The 14,343-nt window shown below is 40.7% G+C and overlaps 1 protein-coding gene across 16 annotated transcripts in view; it reads left to right on the top strand.

Annotated features, from left to right (window-relative positions):
* The window catches only part of RAF1 (Raf-1 proto-oncogene, serine/threonine kinase), a 79,078-nt gene that overhangs the window by 41,655 nt on the left and 23,080 nt on the right, over positions 1-14,343 (top strand). For 9 of the 16 annotated variants that reach the window (XM_065074441.1, XM_065074436.1, XM_065074442.1 and 6 more), the window contains 2 exons: positions 11,739-11,954; positions 12,803-12,915. In XM_065074441.1, the coding sequence (XP_064930513.1) occupies positions 11,748-11,954; positions 12,803-12,915 (320 nt within the window). In that variant the 5' untranslated portion in view covers positions 11,739-11,747. Of the gene's footprint in view, positions 1-2,923; positions 2,980-7,309; positions 7,445-11,738; positions 11,955-12,802; positions 12,916-14,343 lie in introns of those variants that run through there. The other 7 variants (XM_065074440.1, XM_065074435.1, XM_065074447.1 and 4 more) reach the window with 2 other exon arrangements.

Here is a 14,343-nt window from a genome sequence, read left to right as displayed (position 1 = left end):
TGATTTTGCTTAAATTTTAAGTTGATGGTTCTCTCGCACAATAGAAAATGAAATTGATGTTTATCTGGGAATAGATTTTCAGTGCTGCCAGTGACCAAGCGCTGTATCTACCAAACTGGTTGCAGTGAAAAGTGGAGGGAACTGCAAGAATGCCGTAACAGGGTAATGCTGGGGTGCAGTTGGAGAAATAGCACGTATAGGATGTCACACATGCAGGTGTATGACCGTCCGAATCACAGCGCTGAAGTGGCTAACGTTTGTGATTACCTAATCTTAAATATAATATTGTCCAGGTATATTTTCTAAAACTGTCAGCATCTAGTTCAAAAGTAACTTGACAAGACTGAAACACAAACCTGTGATTTTAAAACTGTTCGTTTCAAACTCTTGCTCTGGCTTTTTGTGCAATTAGGTGTATATTTGCAGCAGAATTTTGAATTGTTCCGAAGCAATGGTTTGACAGTTACGTATGATCAGCGATCAGCTCGTCAAGTTGAGTGTTCCCCTTGCAGAACACCTGCTTCCCTTGCTCCTTCTCTTGCACTGTGGGGTATCCCGGGTGGAAATCCTGCAAACTGGCAAACTTCCTCCAGTACAGAGTCATTTTCTTCTCCCTTGGCTTTGCCATTGTCTTAGGTGAACAATTCTACTTCTCAGGTTTAATTGAGTCTCACATCTGCAATAACAGCTGGTATTTTGTCAACTCTTTTGCTTTGTAAATCCTCCTTGTTGCCAGTTCTGTTAGCAAATATTCTTGCTGATTTTTGTTTTTCATGTACGACCTATCTGTCAAGGAAAAGATATGATTTTTTACTCCCTTACAGCTGTTACTTTGGTTGCAGGTAGAAATATTGTACCCGCTCCTTCTTTAACCCATCAGTCATGTTTTATGCTTTGCCTTCCCTTCTTGATTGGTATATATATTCTTTGATAGAAATGCTCTGAGTTTTCAATCTGTAAAACCTCTACCGCTCTCCATCAGTTTTCTCTCCTCTTTTTCATCCAGCATTATCCATCATACTGACTGGATTTGTTTTCTCAAAGTTTGTCTCAGACTGTTTTCAGCTCAGTTTTTAGCTCTTGTTTTCCTGAGGAACCATTCATTGCAAATCTCTTGACTTCTGAGCTGAATGTGAGGATCACAACTGTATCCTTGTTTTGATCAGTTTGCTAGTTGTCAACCAAGCTCCTTTTAAAAAACAAAAAGCCAACGCTTCCCCCTTCTCACCCTATGCCTGTACTGGTTCCTGTGTCTTTTTCTGGTCCTCTGCTTATTCTTATGGTTCTTAAGGTGGTTTTGATCTTCGCCGTTTCTCTCTGCTTCTGGATCCCACATACTTTCTGGTCCCATCACTTCCCACACCTTATTCCTCAGTAATCTGTTAAAAATAAACAAACAAACACCTCCTCCCCCTTGATTCACTGTGGATTATTTCCTAAATATATCATATTGCTGACTGGTTGTCTTCTGGTAGAACTAAAGATCTCAGCTTTTCCTCAGGCGTGTGAAAGACAGAATTCCTTCCTCCCTTCTCCCCAGTCCTGCTTATCATTTTCCACGACAGAAACCGTATTCACAATATTTTATAGGTCACGTTCTTAAACATTTGTTGTAGAGAGGCATGCAAGTTAGTAAGCTGGGTAAATGTACAGTTCAGACTGTAAATAGGTTTTAATTTTAAAATGACTAAGCAACTCAAGGTGGAGATCGCGGAGCATTCTTCTGGTTTCTTGGTGTAGTCTTTGCAAGTTTGCTGTCTTGGGTGCAATGATTGCAGCTGTTTTTTTCATGTATGTACGCTGCCCAGGAGAGATGATTCTTCTGACCAAATGCAAGCTTGCAGTATGAGATCTCTTCTAGATTTTCTTATTTGTATTTTCTTGTATTTCATCTAAAGAAGGACGGGGCTGTTCAACCTGGAGAAGACGAAGCTTTGTGGAGGATTATATCAATGTGTATCAATACACTGCTGGGAGGGAACGAAGAGGACACCAGGCTCTTCTCACGAGTGCCCAGTGACAGCACAACGTGCAGTGAGCACAAATTAAAACACATGAATCTCCATCTGAACATGAGAAAACACTTCTTTTACTTTGAGGGTGGTCAAACACTGCAACAAATCGCGCTGTGGAGCGTGTATTTGTGGAGCTGCTCAAAGCCCAGGGGCTTGGCCCTGGGGGAGCTAAATGACCTCAAGAGGTCCCTTCCAGCCTCAGTGGCTCCATGACTGGGTTGCATCCTTGTCCTCTCTAATCATCTCTGCATAGCGTTGTTTTAGGAATTGTTAATTAGAATGGGAGCTTTGACTAAGAAAGCATTTTACCCTTTACTGTCCAGTGAATATTTTTGTATATTTGATTTATGCTTCTTTCTTTAACTGATCTGAGCTTCCAGTCTTTTAATCAAGACTTCTTCAGCTTCCATAGAAATTCTTCGTCTTGCAGCTGATGTTTATAGGCAAGATACAGGTAGCCTTCAGAGGCCTAGCTTATTACTTTTTGGTTTGTTTTGGATCCAAGATTTGTCATAACATTTGTGAGTCAGCAAAGGTGTTTTTGTGTATGACTGAGGAACTGATGTCTTGAGAAGAAAGTATCCAACTTCTGCTTAGTTTTTACTTTAGTGTGTTTTTAGCTGTAAAAGATTTGTATGATGTTTCCGAATGACATAATATTGAGCTGGGGTAGCATTGTCATGCAGTGTGGCCTTATACAGTGCATCTCATTATACCAAAATGTTGCCTAAAATAAGGAAAAGCTAGAAGGCCCAAAAACTCTTAACAGTCGAAGGGTGGTAAGTTAACTCTACTGTCAATGTAATTCACAGAGTATTATTTTGTTATTAATTCGCTATGTTGTGCTTATGTATAAGTTTGTCTATTAAAATAGTAAATATCTTCTGGTTTTATGTTACCTTCCACAGATGATGTACTTCATCCTTTTGTCATAGGACTTCATCTGCTTAAAGAAAAACTAAAGGTATAAATAACTTTGTCTGGTTATCTTTCCTCTCCTCCTTACTCTGCCCCATTCCTTCTTCTGAGGTCCCTGGGTCTTTCCTGGGGGAAGGGGACCCTACCACAACCAAGCTCTGTGCTTGTATTTCTTCACTGCTGCTAGAGTTGGGCTTTATTTTTGGTGTGATACAGTGTTTGCTTTATCCTGTATGTTTAACTTAAACTCTTACTTTAGTAAGTCTCCATGGATATTTACTTTGCAGGGGGAAAGCCCTTCCTCAGTTTAGAACCTTATATCTTGGTATTTGCCTGTCTTTTCCAGGTAGCATTTGCCTTTCCACACAGCTACAGCAGATCTCTTGTGAATAATCCAGACATAATGTAAATCATGTCTGTGAAGTTATCTTACAACTGGTGCTCTTATATTTTATTTTATTTTTATTCTGAGATTGTACCTCTGAAATAAAAAGTCTGTTATGGCACTTGCTTAAATAAATAAAAACCCACCCAAACCAGAACTGTAATTTAATGGATATATTTACTAAAATAGCATAAGACAGAGTTAAAATGGAGCATAATTTCTTTCTGGAGGCACTCAGACCAGTAAATGTCTGACATAGTCTAAGTAATTTTGATTGTATACAATCTGTAATTTCTAATTATGTTCAGTCTTTATTTACCATTTCATGCAGTCTTCTGTGCAAATAGTGGTGTATAGGAGACAATAAAATAAAGTTAGGAGAGCAGTCCAGGCAGTTTGTAACTGAAATGCTCAAGTAGTATCATGTTAGATGTAGTTCATATTGCAGAAGGGTATGTTCAGCTATTTCTAGGAACGCTTAATTATAAAATGTAAGGGAGAAACATTTGCCCTGTCTTCTCACAGAAAAATAACTCAAGGCCCATTGCAGACCTTGGTGCTATTGTCCCTGTTCCCTGCACGCACTCCCCCCTGCCCCGGCTTTTAGAACTGTAGCAGTGACCTGGTGGCACAGCTGCCTGCACAAAGATGACATTTAATAAACTCAGTTTATTACTGTAAAGCTCCCCCGAGTGAATGCAGAGATCACCTCACTCTTGAATTAGCTGGATCACTGCATCCTAGTACAGATAGTCACACGTGTCTGGTATTTTGCAGCAGTATTTGAACAGTACCTGGGGTATGTCTGTGCTGTACAGTTCACCTGCATCACTAGCAGCTCCTTGAATAACCTCATCTCAGGCTGTGCTCCTTCTCAGCAAAACTGAGGTGGGTTTGAAGACTGGTATGTCCTCAGCATTACGTGCAACTGAGGGAGGACCGAGCCAGGAATTCTTTGCGCTGAGATTCTCAGTCGCCTTTGTTTAATCCTTGAGAACTTGTGTGGGAAGGGCATTTGGTGGATTGCTGACATGTGAGTAACTTTTTCATCCTTGCTGTAAAGTGGATGAGTTCCAGGCAACTGTAAACACAGTTTGGGGCTTTCATCCCTACTTGAAACAATTCAAGTGTGAGCAAGTTCAGAATGCAAATAGGCACGTGTCTGAGAATGTATGAACAGTTGATTGAAGGACTTGGGGGAAAAATTACTTGTCTGTGTAATGCCAACACACATGTAAACTCACAGTCCTGCAATGCAAGGCTTGCTTTAAAGTTCTGTCTTTCAAAATCTTTCTTTGGAGGATTCTGCTGTAAAGAATTTAACATTATGGTGAAGAAACAAGAAGTCTAGGCGTGAGATGAATGTAATATAATGTGATGGTGATACAATCAGATATAAGAAAGCAGTGTTCAGTATGCTTTGATTTCTAGTAATGCATTCAAATTTACCAAATTAAAAAAGGAGAATGTCTGAAACAGCTTCAGCTTCCATAGTCTTTATAATGTTAACACAGTTAAAGCATGGAGTGACCACCTCTCAATAATTACCAATTTTTATTATAAGATAAAAATGATAAATTAGCATACTAAAAAAAGTGGAGGTTTTACTCCATGACATAGAGTTCAAGTGCTTTTTTAGCAAGACTTGTACAAAACATATATGTAAAATTTGTGTACTTCACTTGCCTTCCTTTTGTAGCTGTTTTAATAGCGATTTTATGAGCTTTTTTGTCAATCTTTATAGACTTAGCAGCAGTACTTAACTAAAACTTTTAAAATGTTCTGGTTGAGTGCTTGGAAACACATGTTGCATTTTTCTTTTTACCTGGGATGGCTTTTTTCCTTTGGAAAAGGGAAGTATTTGGATTTGATAGCCCTTGGTGCTCTTTTAGATACAAGCGGAGTGTTCCGTGCTTCTGTTTCTCTAACGAAGTCAGTCACGTTTTGTAGGGCAACTTAATAGAGCCCCGCATTTGGACTTAATACAAATTGAACGTGGGAAGAAATGGGTGACTGACATGGGGATGACAGGTCTTCATAAAAATTGTTTCGGAAAAGTAGCCCGGAGCCGTCGCAGTCAACAAAGCGGCCAAAGGTGCAGGTGGTTTGGGTGACAAATCCCTACTAACCAGAGCCCAAAGTACAGCCTGCTACAGCCAGCTATTATTGTATGACTTGTTTGATGCTTACTAACCTAAGTTTTACTCTGGAAGTTGCTCTTATATACAGAAAGGTGTTAGTCTTGCAAAGGATTAATGGATCTGGAAGCACATCATCCTGAGAGTTGCATTGCTTGTGCCCACCTTATCGTAGAGCCCAGTTGTTGGAAGACCAATGTTATTTTTTCCTTAAATATTTCAGAGTTACATTAGCAGCACAATGGCTGAAGTAGTGACTAAGAAATGCAGTGTTCAGAGAAATGGAGAAAAAGATGAGTCAAGATACTTCCAAGATCACAACAACTGAGGCAGAAATGACGTGTAATTTTTCAGTATTGGTTGGGGTTGGTTTGTTTTTCTCCTGAATAACAACACTTCCTCCTGTTAATTTTTAATATTTTTTGGGTCACTTCTATTAGGGGGGCGCTTGCTTTTTGGTGTCAGTCTCTTAAAATGAAGGACATTTGAAGGAAAAATGCCAGCCCTGTAGGTGTGTAGGAGATCTGCTTGGGTTCTTAGATTGATCCTAACTCTTGCCCTGCATTTACGTTTACATGGATCACAGCTTTATTTATTAATATGGAAGTGCATCCATATTTATCTTCTACTGCTATGAAAATCTGCTTTTAAAAAATACTGCTGTACATCACAATAGATACTTGTTTAGTGTTTCTTTTTTTCACCAAACAGATGGTCACTCATGCAATATCAATCAATTGAGAATTATTGCATGGCAAGGGAACTGAGAAAAGGCCGCAGTTAAGAGTATTCTTGATCTTTTTTGTGGCAGAGATGAAAACTTTTCTTGTAAGCAACTTTTAAAACTTATATTTTCTAACAGAAGTGTTTGTTTTGAAATGGATTCTGGGTTTTGTTCTGTGGCATTTCGCTTTTGTATATGTATTTCATTAAACATGAGTGTGACTTCTGATGGTTTGTGTGGTTAGAAATGGTAGCATGTGTGTGTTGGGAGGGGGAACTGTATTTACAGTTGCTTTGAAAGCTTTTGGTCTTTGTTTCAGAAATAAAGAAGGTGAGGCACCTAAACTCGATACCGAGAGGAGTTCAGCTTTGTATCCCGTGAACTCCGAGGCTGCTTCATCACCAGTTCCAGCATTCTTTAGGGAGACAGGCTGAAATTCTTAGCAGTTCAGACTAAACACTTTTTGCTAGTCATAGAAAAAGTTAAAGCAACTTAAAGTGTCTTTTGGATATGAATCAGTGATACAAGTGTACGATCTGAGCGGATGTGAGTGAATGATCTCCAGAAATTCGTTACTGTTAGATGTGCACATTGCATAGACATTGTGTGCATCTCGTTTGAATGCGTGTTCAAATGACTATCAAAATCTGTAATTATGCAAAAAGGACTAATGAAAAAGTGCAATCTTGGTCACAGTTTACAGTTTACCTGTGGCAGGTAGAGGAATAGTGTGAGGTTTTTTTCTGTTCAGATTGGATGGTTAATATGAAATGAATCAGTATCGGTTTCCTGGCAGTACTGGATCCACAAGGGGACTGATATACTTTAATAGCTTAAAACACTCTATGCTGCTGTTGTAGTTTATAAGTTGTAGACAGGCTGTTTGAAGTCATTTTCATGAAAGTGAAGATTTGCACAAAGAAAAATTTTAGATGCGTGAAAACATTCAGCTGGCAATGGATTATTTGAGCATGGCATAAATATAAGTCTAGTATCTGCTAATGGTTATGTTTCAGAAACATAACCCATTTAAAGGAGAAAAGCTAATTTTTCTGGAATAGGCAAACTAAGAATTATATATTTATGAATGCATTATTGTAAAATCTTTCATTTTTTACTTCAAGTTTCTCTTTCAAACATATTGGACATCTTTTCACTGGAATGGATTGATGTGGATCTTGGGAGAGCTGGAGAAAATGAATTTCAGTAAAAAGGGCTTCCATCAGTTACTGGTTGGAGGAAAAGACTGCAAATGAATAGAAAGGTGAAATGTGCCGTGCACGTGTCGTATCTGGTAAGGTGGCCAGAAGGGGGACACGCTGTCCTGGGAACCAGCACATCTGTTGGCTTCTGCTGCCGTGTTCTGTCCTCAGTTTAGTGTACCAGCTAGAAATCATGTGTGTATGTGCAATATTACGGTGTGTTTTTTGTGTATATATTTTCTTTGGCAGTTCAAAGCTGGTCAAGTAGTTGCTGGGCTAATTCTCTTACCTCATATCTATGAATACAGTGAGCTGTTTGGATGTGTTTGTATATATTCATATAATTTTTTTAAGCTAGCTTTCCTTACGCTAGAGGGCAGGGGAGGAGTGTAATTCATCTGTAAAATGACTTCTTAAGAAGCAGCTTTTATGACTGTCTCCATTCTTCCATGGTAATGATTTGGAATAAGAATAGTGACTAGTTCTGAGAAGTGAATGTGTCCAGCAGCTACCCACGTGGGATCACAATTGAAGTGCTCTTGATTAGACTGTTCTTGGCCTGAGCTGAGAACTATTTCTGAGGACCTGGAGCCTCCTGTCATCCCACACGAGGGTCACCTCAGGAGTTGGAGAAGTCAGCAGCAGGACAATGGGTTACTGCTGTTTCTTCAGCAAGCTCCACCTTCCCAGCTGCATGTCCCTGTGTCACGGGAGCCAAGAGCAGGTTTAGCAACTTCTCATGATCGATTCCCTGTCTCTTCCCAGGAGACTGCAAATATCTTTTAAACCTCTCTTTCTTCTCCCCTGCTCCTCCACCCTTGGGCCACTCGCAGGTTTGTGTCCACTCCAAGCCAGATCTGAGCCAGGTTCTCATCTCCCTTCAGTGGTGGCTTCTTGAGGCGTGTGAGTAGGAGCCGTAGCCTTCAGTTTAGGCAGGAAGGAGAGCCAAAGATGGCGTGGTTTAAATTTGCCTGCTGAGGTGAGGAAGCAAGTACTTTAATTTTTCTAGAAAAAGAAGGATTTACCTCTGTGAGTGAACCCAAGCTGCCAGGGACGCAGTCATCCGCTGCAGCCAGAAAGATGGGAAAAAAGCAGCACTGGTGAAGCGTGATGGCAAAAGAGAGCAGGGCAACTCTGGACGAGAGGATTGTGCCAATCCTACACAGTCCTGAGAATATCCAGCACTGACTTGAGGTGAAGATCCTGGGAAAGAGAAGGATCCAAATGCATCGTCAGAGACAGACCTGACATCTGTACGGTACAGAAGCCTGATAGCGGTTGCTGTGTTTGTGTTCTTCTGACTGCGCGTACCACCACCTCCAGACGGCTTTTCTGCAATATGCAGCTGGCCTTTCAGATTTGAAGAAAAGAGCACCTCTAGAGCAGAGAAGTAACTTTTTTTTGGTATGAAACTTAGCTTTTGGCAAGTTTGACTTTTTGGTCATTTCCTGTTTTTTCTTAATTTTTTTCAGGAAACATCAGCCTGTCAAAATAATAAATACAAAGACTGTAACGTTAGGGTGTTGTCCAGTTATGTGAGCAGTGACAACAAGGAGGTTTTGATGGTTGCCCTGCTATTCCTTATCTCAGCTTGCTCGGTAGAGAAACCCAGTTGAGCTTCTTGTGTTATCTCGTGTGTTCCCTAGAGGGGTGAAGTAGAGGAGCGTTCCCCACAGTGGGTCAGGAGGAAAACGTACAAACTGGTTGGGTTTCATCTTACTTCTCTTATCTAAGAGTTTATCTCTCCACTCTTTTTATTGTTACCATCTAACTAGCTACTCTTTTAGCTGTCCATGTGCATAATAAGGTTGTTGCAACTGCACATAACTTTTTTTTTTCACACAGAATCACACAGAATCAACTGGGTTGGAAAAGACCTCAGAGATCATCCAGTCCAACCCTTGGTCCAACTCTAGTCCGTTTACTTGATCATGGCACTAAGTGCCATGTCCAATCTCAGTTTAAAAACCTCTAGGGACGGCGAGTCCAGCACCTCCCTGGGCAGCCATTCCAATGCCTGACCACTCTCTCTGCAAAGGATTGCTTTCTAATCTCCAGCCTAAATTTCCCCTGGTAGAGTTGAAGCCCATGGCCCCTTGTCCTGTTGCTGACTGCCTGGGAGAAGAGACCAATCCCCACCTGGCTAGAACTGCCCTTCAGGTAGTTCTAGAGAGTGCTGAGCTCACCTCTAAGCCTCCTCTTCTCTAGACTAAACAACCCCAGCTCCCTCAGCCTCTCCTCGTAGGTCTTATGTTCAAGTCCCACCTTTCTGGTTGCTGACAGTAGGGCAGTGCATATGAATTGTGAGATTGTCATACCTGTAGATGCTTTGTGCATGCTGAACTTGATTCTGTTCCTCGGTTTTATCTTTGCTCCTGCCCCTTCCTTTCAGAATGTCTTTGTGTCTTCCATGTTCCCTTTTTACATCAAGCGTACGACTGTTGTCATTTATGTGCTGTAGATTTAAAAAAGAAAATAATACCAAGTATCTCAACCTTATTAGATTTCAGTTGGGTGTTGAGTTTGAAATCTTAATGACATTTAAATATTTTGAACCCTTGAACAACGGGGTGCAGGAATGATCAGGAAAGGAGAGGATGTGTATGTTGTCATTGTATATGGTGTCAGTGAAAGAAATGGCTGTGAACTGACTGAGAAGATCCCTTTGTGGCAGAGAGTATAAGAGGCCTGGAGCTCTTTATTTGTAGAGTTTGCCTGTGAAAGTAGGTCCTTTGTACAAACCAAACCTTTTCCTTGAGTTCGTTGTTACATGTTTCCTTTCTAGATATTATAGCAGGCAGATCTGGGTTGAGGTCTAGCCATGGTGAGTACTGAGGGATCTAGCCAAGGCTTTTTGGTGTTGTGCTCTGAAATTCAAAGCTTGTCCTTCTGGGCCTCCCCAAATGGACGCTTTACAGTAGTGGAGATGTCTTTTCTCTGAGAGAAGCGTGTATTTGGGATAAGGGAAGCTTGCTCTGGGTGCCGCACAAAAGAGCGGGAAGAAATGAATTGAATGGCTCGAATATTTGTAACAAAGGAGGCATGGGACCATGCATGGAATAAAACTTTAAGAGATACTCATAGATGTTCAGTAAAGGAGTGTTTGGTATTATATACTGAATTAAGTTGTTAGTGGTTTCAGGGGAACAATGTAGGTCTTTCAATGTAAGTCTTTCCTGTACCGTAAAGGGGTGAAATTAGGGTTGCTTGGAAGCCCTTTGTTTTGGCATTTCCTGGCTGCTTTTTGACGTTGCAGCTTCAAGATGACTTTCTGTCCCTTTTGTAGAGGTGACTGGGAGTATCGGTGGTGTGCACAGCCACTGCAGACTGGTGGCAAGAGTTGCATTCACACTGTGTACTATTGAACATCAGTTTCTCAGATTTTTAAAGAAGGATGTTGTTTTATGGGGGAAGTAAACTACTGTGCTTATTTTCACTGTTCCTTTTTGATTATTTCTGTTCTTTTTGAAAGCTTGGGAATGAATCTGGGTACTCTGAAATTTAACAAGGAATACATTTCACTGTTCAAACTGTTTCAAGCTTCGTTTTTGCTTAGTTTTGAATAAGACGCATTTGGAGTATAATTTGGACTTCAAGCTGCATTGGAGTTGTGATAGCTGGGGAGAAAATACATGGATACCTTTATCTTTGTCCATGAGTATACAAAAATAATACTGTGTGCTGATTTGGGAATATGCAGGGGGTTGCTCATGTCCCTGTACTGCGAGAGGTTTATATTGAGATGTAACAGCATAGTGTGGTTTGTTTGTTTTTTCTGTTTCGTACTACATAAATTGTGATACTATTAAATGCTATCTGGTTATTTGGATACTAACAGTACTAAACTTGGTACTCTTTAAAAAAAGCAACCAACAGAAAAAAAACCCTTCCCCAAAATCACTGATAAAAAGTAGAATTATTTCAGTTAATGTCTTCAATTATAATTCCTGTTGTGCTGCTTTTTCTCAACAGCACAGGCTGTTCTGATGCTTGCAGGACTGTTCCTCTGGCCTGCAGCCAGCATCTCGCCACCTCTCTGCAGGCCCCTCAGGCACTATGATGTACATGATGGTGACGCTCCTGTGACACCAGAGATGCAGTGAGCAGGGTTACACATACATTAGCCACAATCTGTGCATGTGTCACAAGTCAAAAGCTTTCAGGACTTAGGCTGGTTTTGCAGAGGTGGGTGAACTGCCGTGTTCGTGTAGGTTGATCACGTCAAAAGGAGGAGGCGGCAGTTCTCAAAGGCTCTCAAAAGAGGCTGTGAGGTCTGTTGTGTCAGGAAGAAAGAATACCGCTTTATGAGGAAGGATATTGTCATTTTCCCTGACTCTCTCAATTTTTGTTTTGTAGACTGCGTCAATGGAGCACATTCAGGGAGCTTGGAAGACTATCAGTAATGGTTTTGGACTCAAGGATTCTGTCTTTGATGGCCCAAACTGTATCTCACCTACTATCGTCCAGCAGTTTGGTTACCAACGCCGAGCATCTGATGATGGCAAAATATCAGATACTTCCAAAACTAGTAACACTATTCGTGTTTTCTTGCCCAACAAGCAGCGCACCGTGGTAAGTCTAGATCAGCTTCTGTAAGAAATGTCACGCTGTTCCCAGTGCTCACACTGGGATGTGGATCTGCCAAGAGAAATGCCAAGCTTCACAAAAGGTCTGATTGTGGTTAAGTGTGTTGTCATCAGTTTGGTAATTCTAGAGGACATATTTTGAAAACAACACATACGTATTTTGAGAACCCATATTTACCTCAGTGCTGTATTTTTCCAATACACATGAGCAAGATACTTTTCTTACAAATTTAACATTAAAAGACTCTAGTCTAGACCCACGTAAGCAATGATGCCTGCACGAAACAAAACATGTAGTCATTTCTGTCACCATTTTCTTCACTTGGACACCCACAGTGAAGCATGGTGGTTAAAGCTGAAGTGAAACTTGAGGGATCACTTTTATTAGATTTCTTGGAGCTGAGCATACTAATAATAGTCTCAAGCAAAGTTCTCTGAAACCTAAATTAAACCTTTTTCTGTACCTAAGTTAACTGCATTTGTCTCCGTTTCTGTTATTTTACAAGCTACCGACTTGTGTGAGTGCTGTATGAAATCCTGTTTCACAGAAACTTAGTAATTGTAAGAAATTAAAAAGTTGTAAAACGACTTCAAAGCTTCCTTTGCATAAGTACAAAATAGTTAATGTATATGGCAGAAAACGCCTGCCTGATTGGTTGGGCAGTGGGTTAAATCGGAAGACACAGCAGTCTGTTGTTACTTCACACAAGTAATTTTTATTTACCTATTTATTAACTTCAAAAGGGAACAGCCGTTTACTTTTACTGGAACTTCTAAAGAAAAAGAGAGAAAAAAATTGCAATTACTGACTAATTTTTTTTCCTTTGGTCACAGGTGAATGTGCGGAATGGGATGACCTTACATGACTGTCTTATGAAGGCACTTAAAGTAAGAGGTCTGCAGCCAGAATGCTGTGCGGTTTTTCGACTTCTTACGGAACCAAAAGGGTAAGAGCCTGTGATGTTATATGTGAAACTTTCAACTAGAGAATGTAAACATCTTGGGTTTAGATTAGTGGCAATAATACTCTCTTCCTCTCTCCCTGGCTAGTTTCTTTTAAAAGGGCAGTTTGGTTGCGAAGGCTTCCGCGTTGCCTTCTTTACTCTCCTGTAGGTCAACTCCTTCACAGAATCACAGAATCGACTGGGTTGGAAAAGACCTCAGAGATCATCAAGTCCAACCCTTGGTCCAACTCCAGTCCATTGACTAGATCATGGCACTAAGTGCCATGTCCCATCTCAGTTTAAAAACCTCCAGGGCCGGTGAGTCCAGCACCTCCCTGGGCAGCCATTCCAATGCCTGACCACTCTCTCTGCAAAGAATTGCTTTCTAATAGCCAGCCTAAATTTCCCCTGGCAGAGTTGAAGCCCATGGCCCCTTGTCCTGTTGCTGACTGCCTGGGAGAAGAGACCAATCCCCACCTGGCTAGAACTGCCCTTCAGGTAGTTCTAGAGAGTGCTGAGCTCACCTCTAAGCCTCCTCTTCTCCAGACTAAACAAGCCCAGCTCCCTCAGCCTCTCCCCGTAGGTTTTGTCTTCAAGCCCCTTCACCAGTCTTGTCGCTTCCTGGGTATTAAAAATTTTATTGTTTTAAAGCTAAGTATAAAAAATGCTCAAAATTAAATGGTACACTCAAGCACGTGTAGTATCTTAGAGGTTTTTGTCATACTCGAGATGAAATGATGTGATATGCCTTCATATTTGAGGTGCGTTTCTCTTCACAATTTGTAGTTGGTAAACTTCAGCGCTAGTGATCCTTAGCCAACTTAAATGAACGTCTCCTCTGTGCACTCAGTTTTAAGGCTCTACATTCCTCTACAACTTTTCAGTGTTTGGGTTGAAATCTCACTTCAGATATTCCTTATTTTTTGTAGGACCAGGGATGCTGCTATTAAATACCAAATGATTCTTTTACAAGCTGAGGGAGTGAAGGTGTCTCATGGAGTTAATACATTTAACTTCACACCTCGTAAGGCTTGGGCTTAATGCTCTTTTAAGCTTCAGTCATGAGGCAGCCATTTGTGGATTTACATCTCCGTGTAACTGAGTCCATTCTGGGGTCACCAGTAACTTTAGTGCTGAAGCACGTAATATGGCTTTTATGTCACTAAGTCTGCCATTCATAATTTCTTCTGTTTTGTTTATCAAGGTGTTTCTTTGACTCCATTACAGCTTCTAGGTATCTTACTTCAAATAATCTATGTATCTAAATGACTTACATGTTGAAAAATAAACAGAAATAGAGGTGAATCGCTGTGGTTTCAAAGTTGCTTAAGGGAAAGGCACTGAAATGTAGCTCGCTATGAGAGGTTAGCCACACTTTTTGGTATGTTTTCGGTTTACTCAAGAAAACTCACAAAACACAGATCATTGATT

The sequence above is a fragment of the Columba livia genome, chromosome 10 (assembly GCF_036013475.1).
Source record: "Columba livia isolate bColLiv1 breed racing homer chromosome 10, bColLiv1.pat.W.v2, whole genome shotgun sequence".
Taxonomy (NCBI): Eukaryota; Metazoa; Chordata; class Aves; order Columbiformes; family Columbidae; genus Columba; species Columba livia.
Note: the sequence above shows the minus strand (reverse complement) of the source record. Positions and strands in the feature narration are given on the sequence as shown.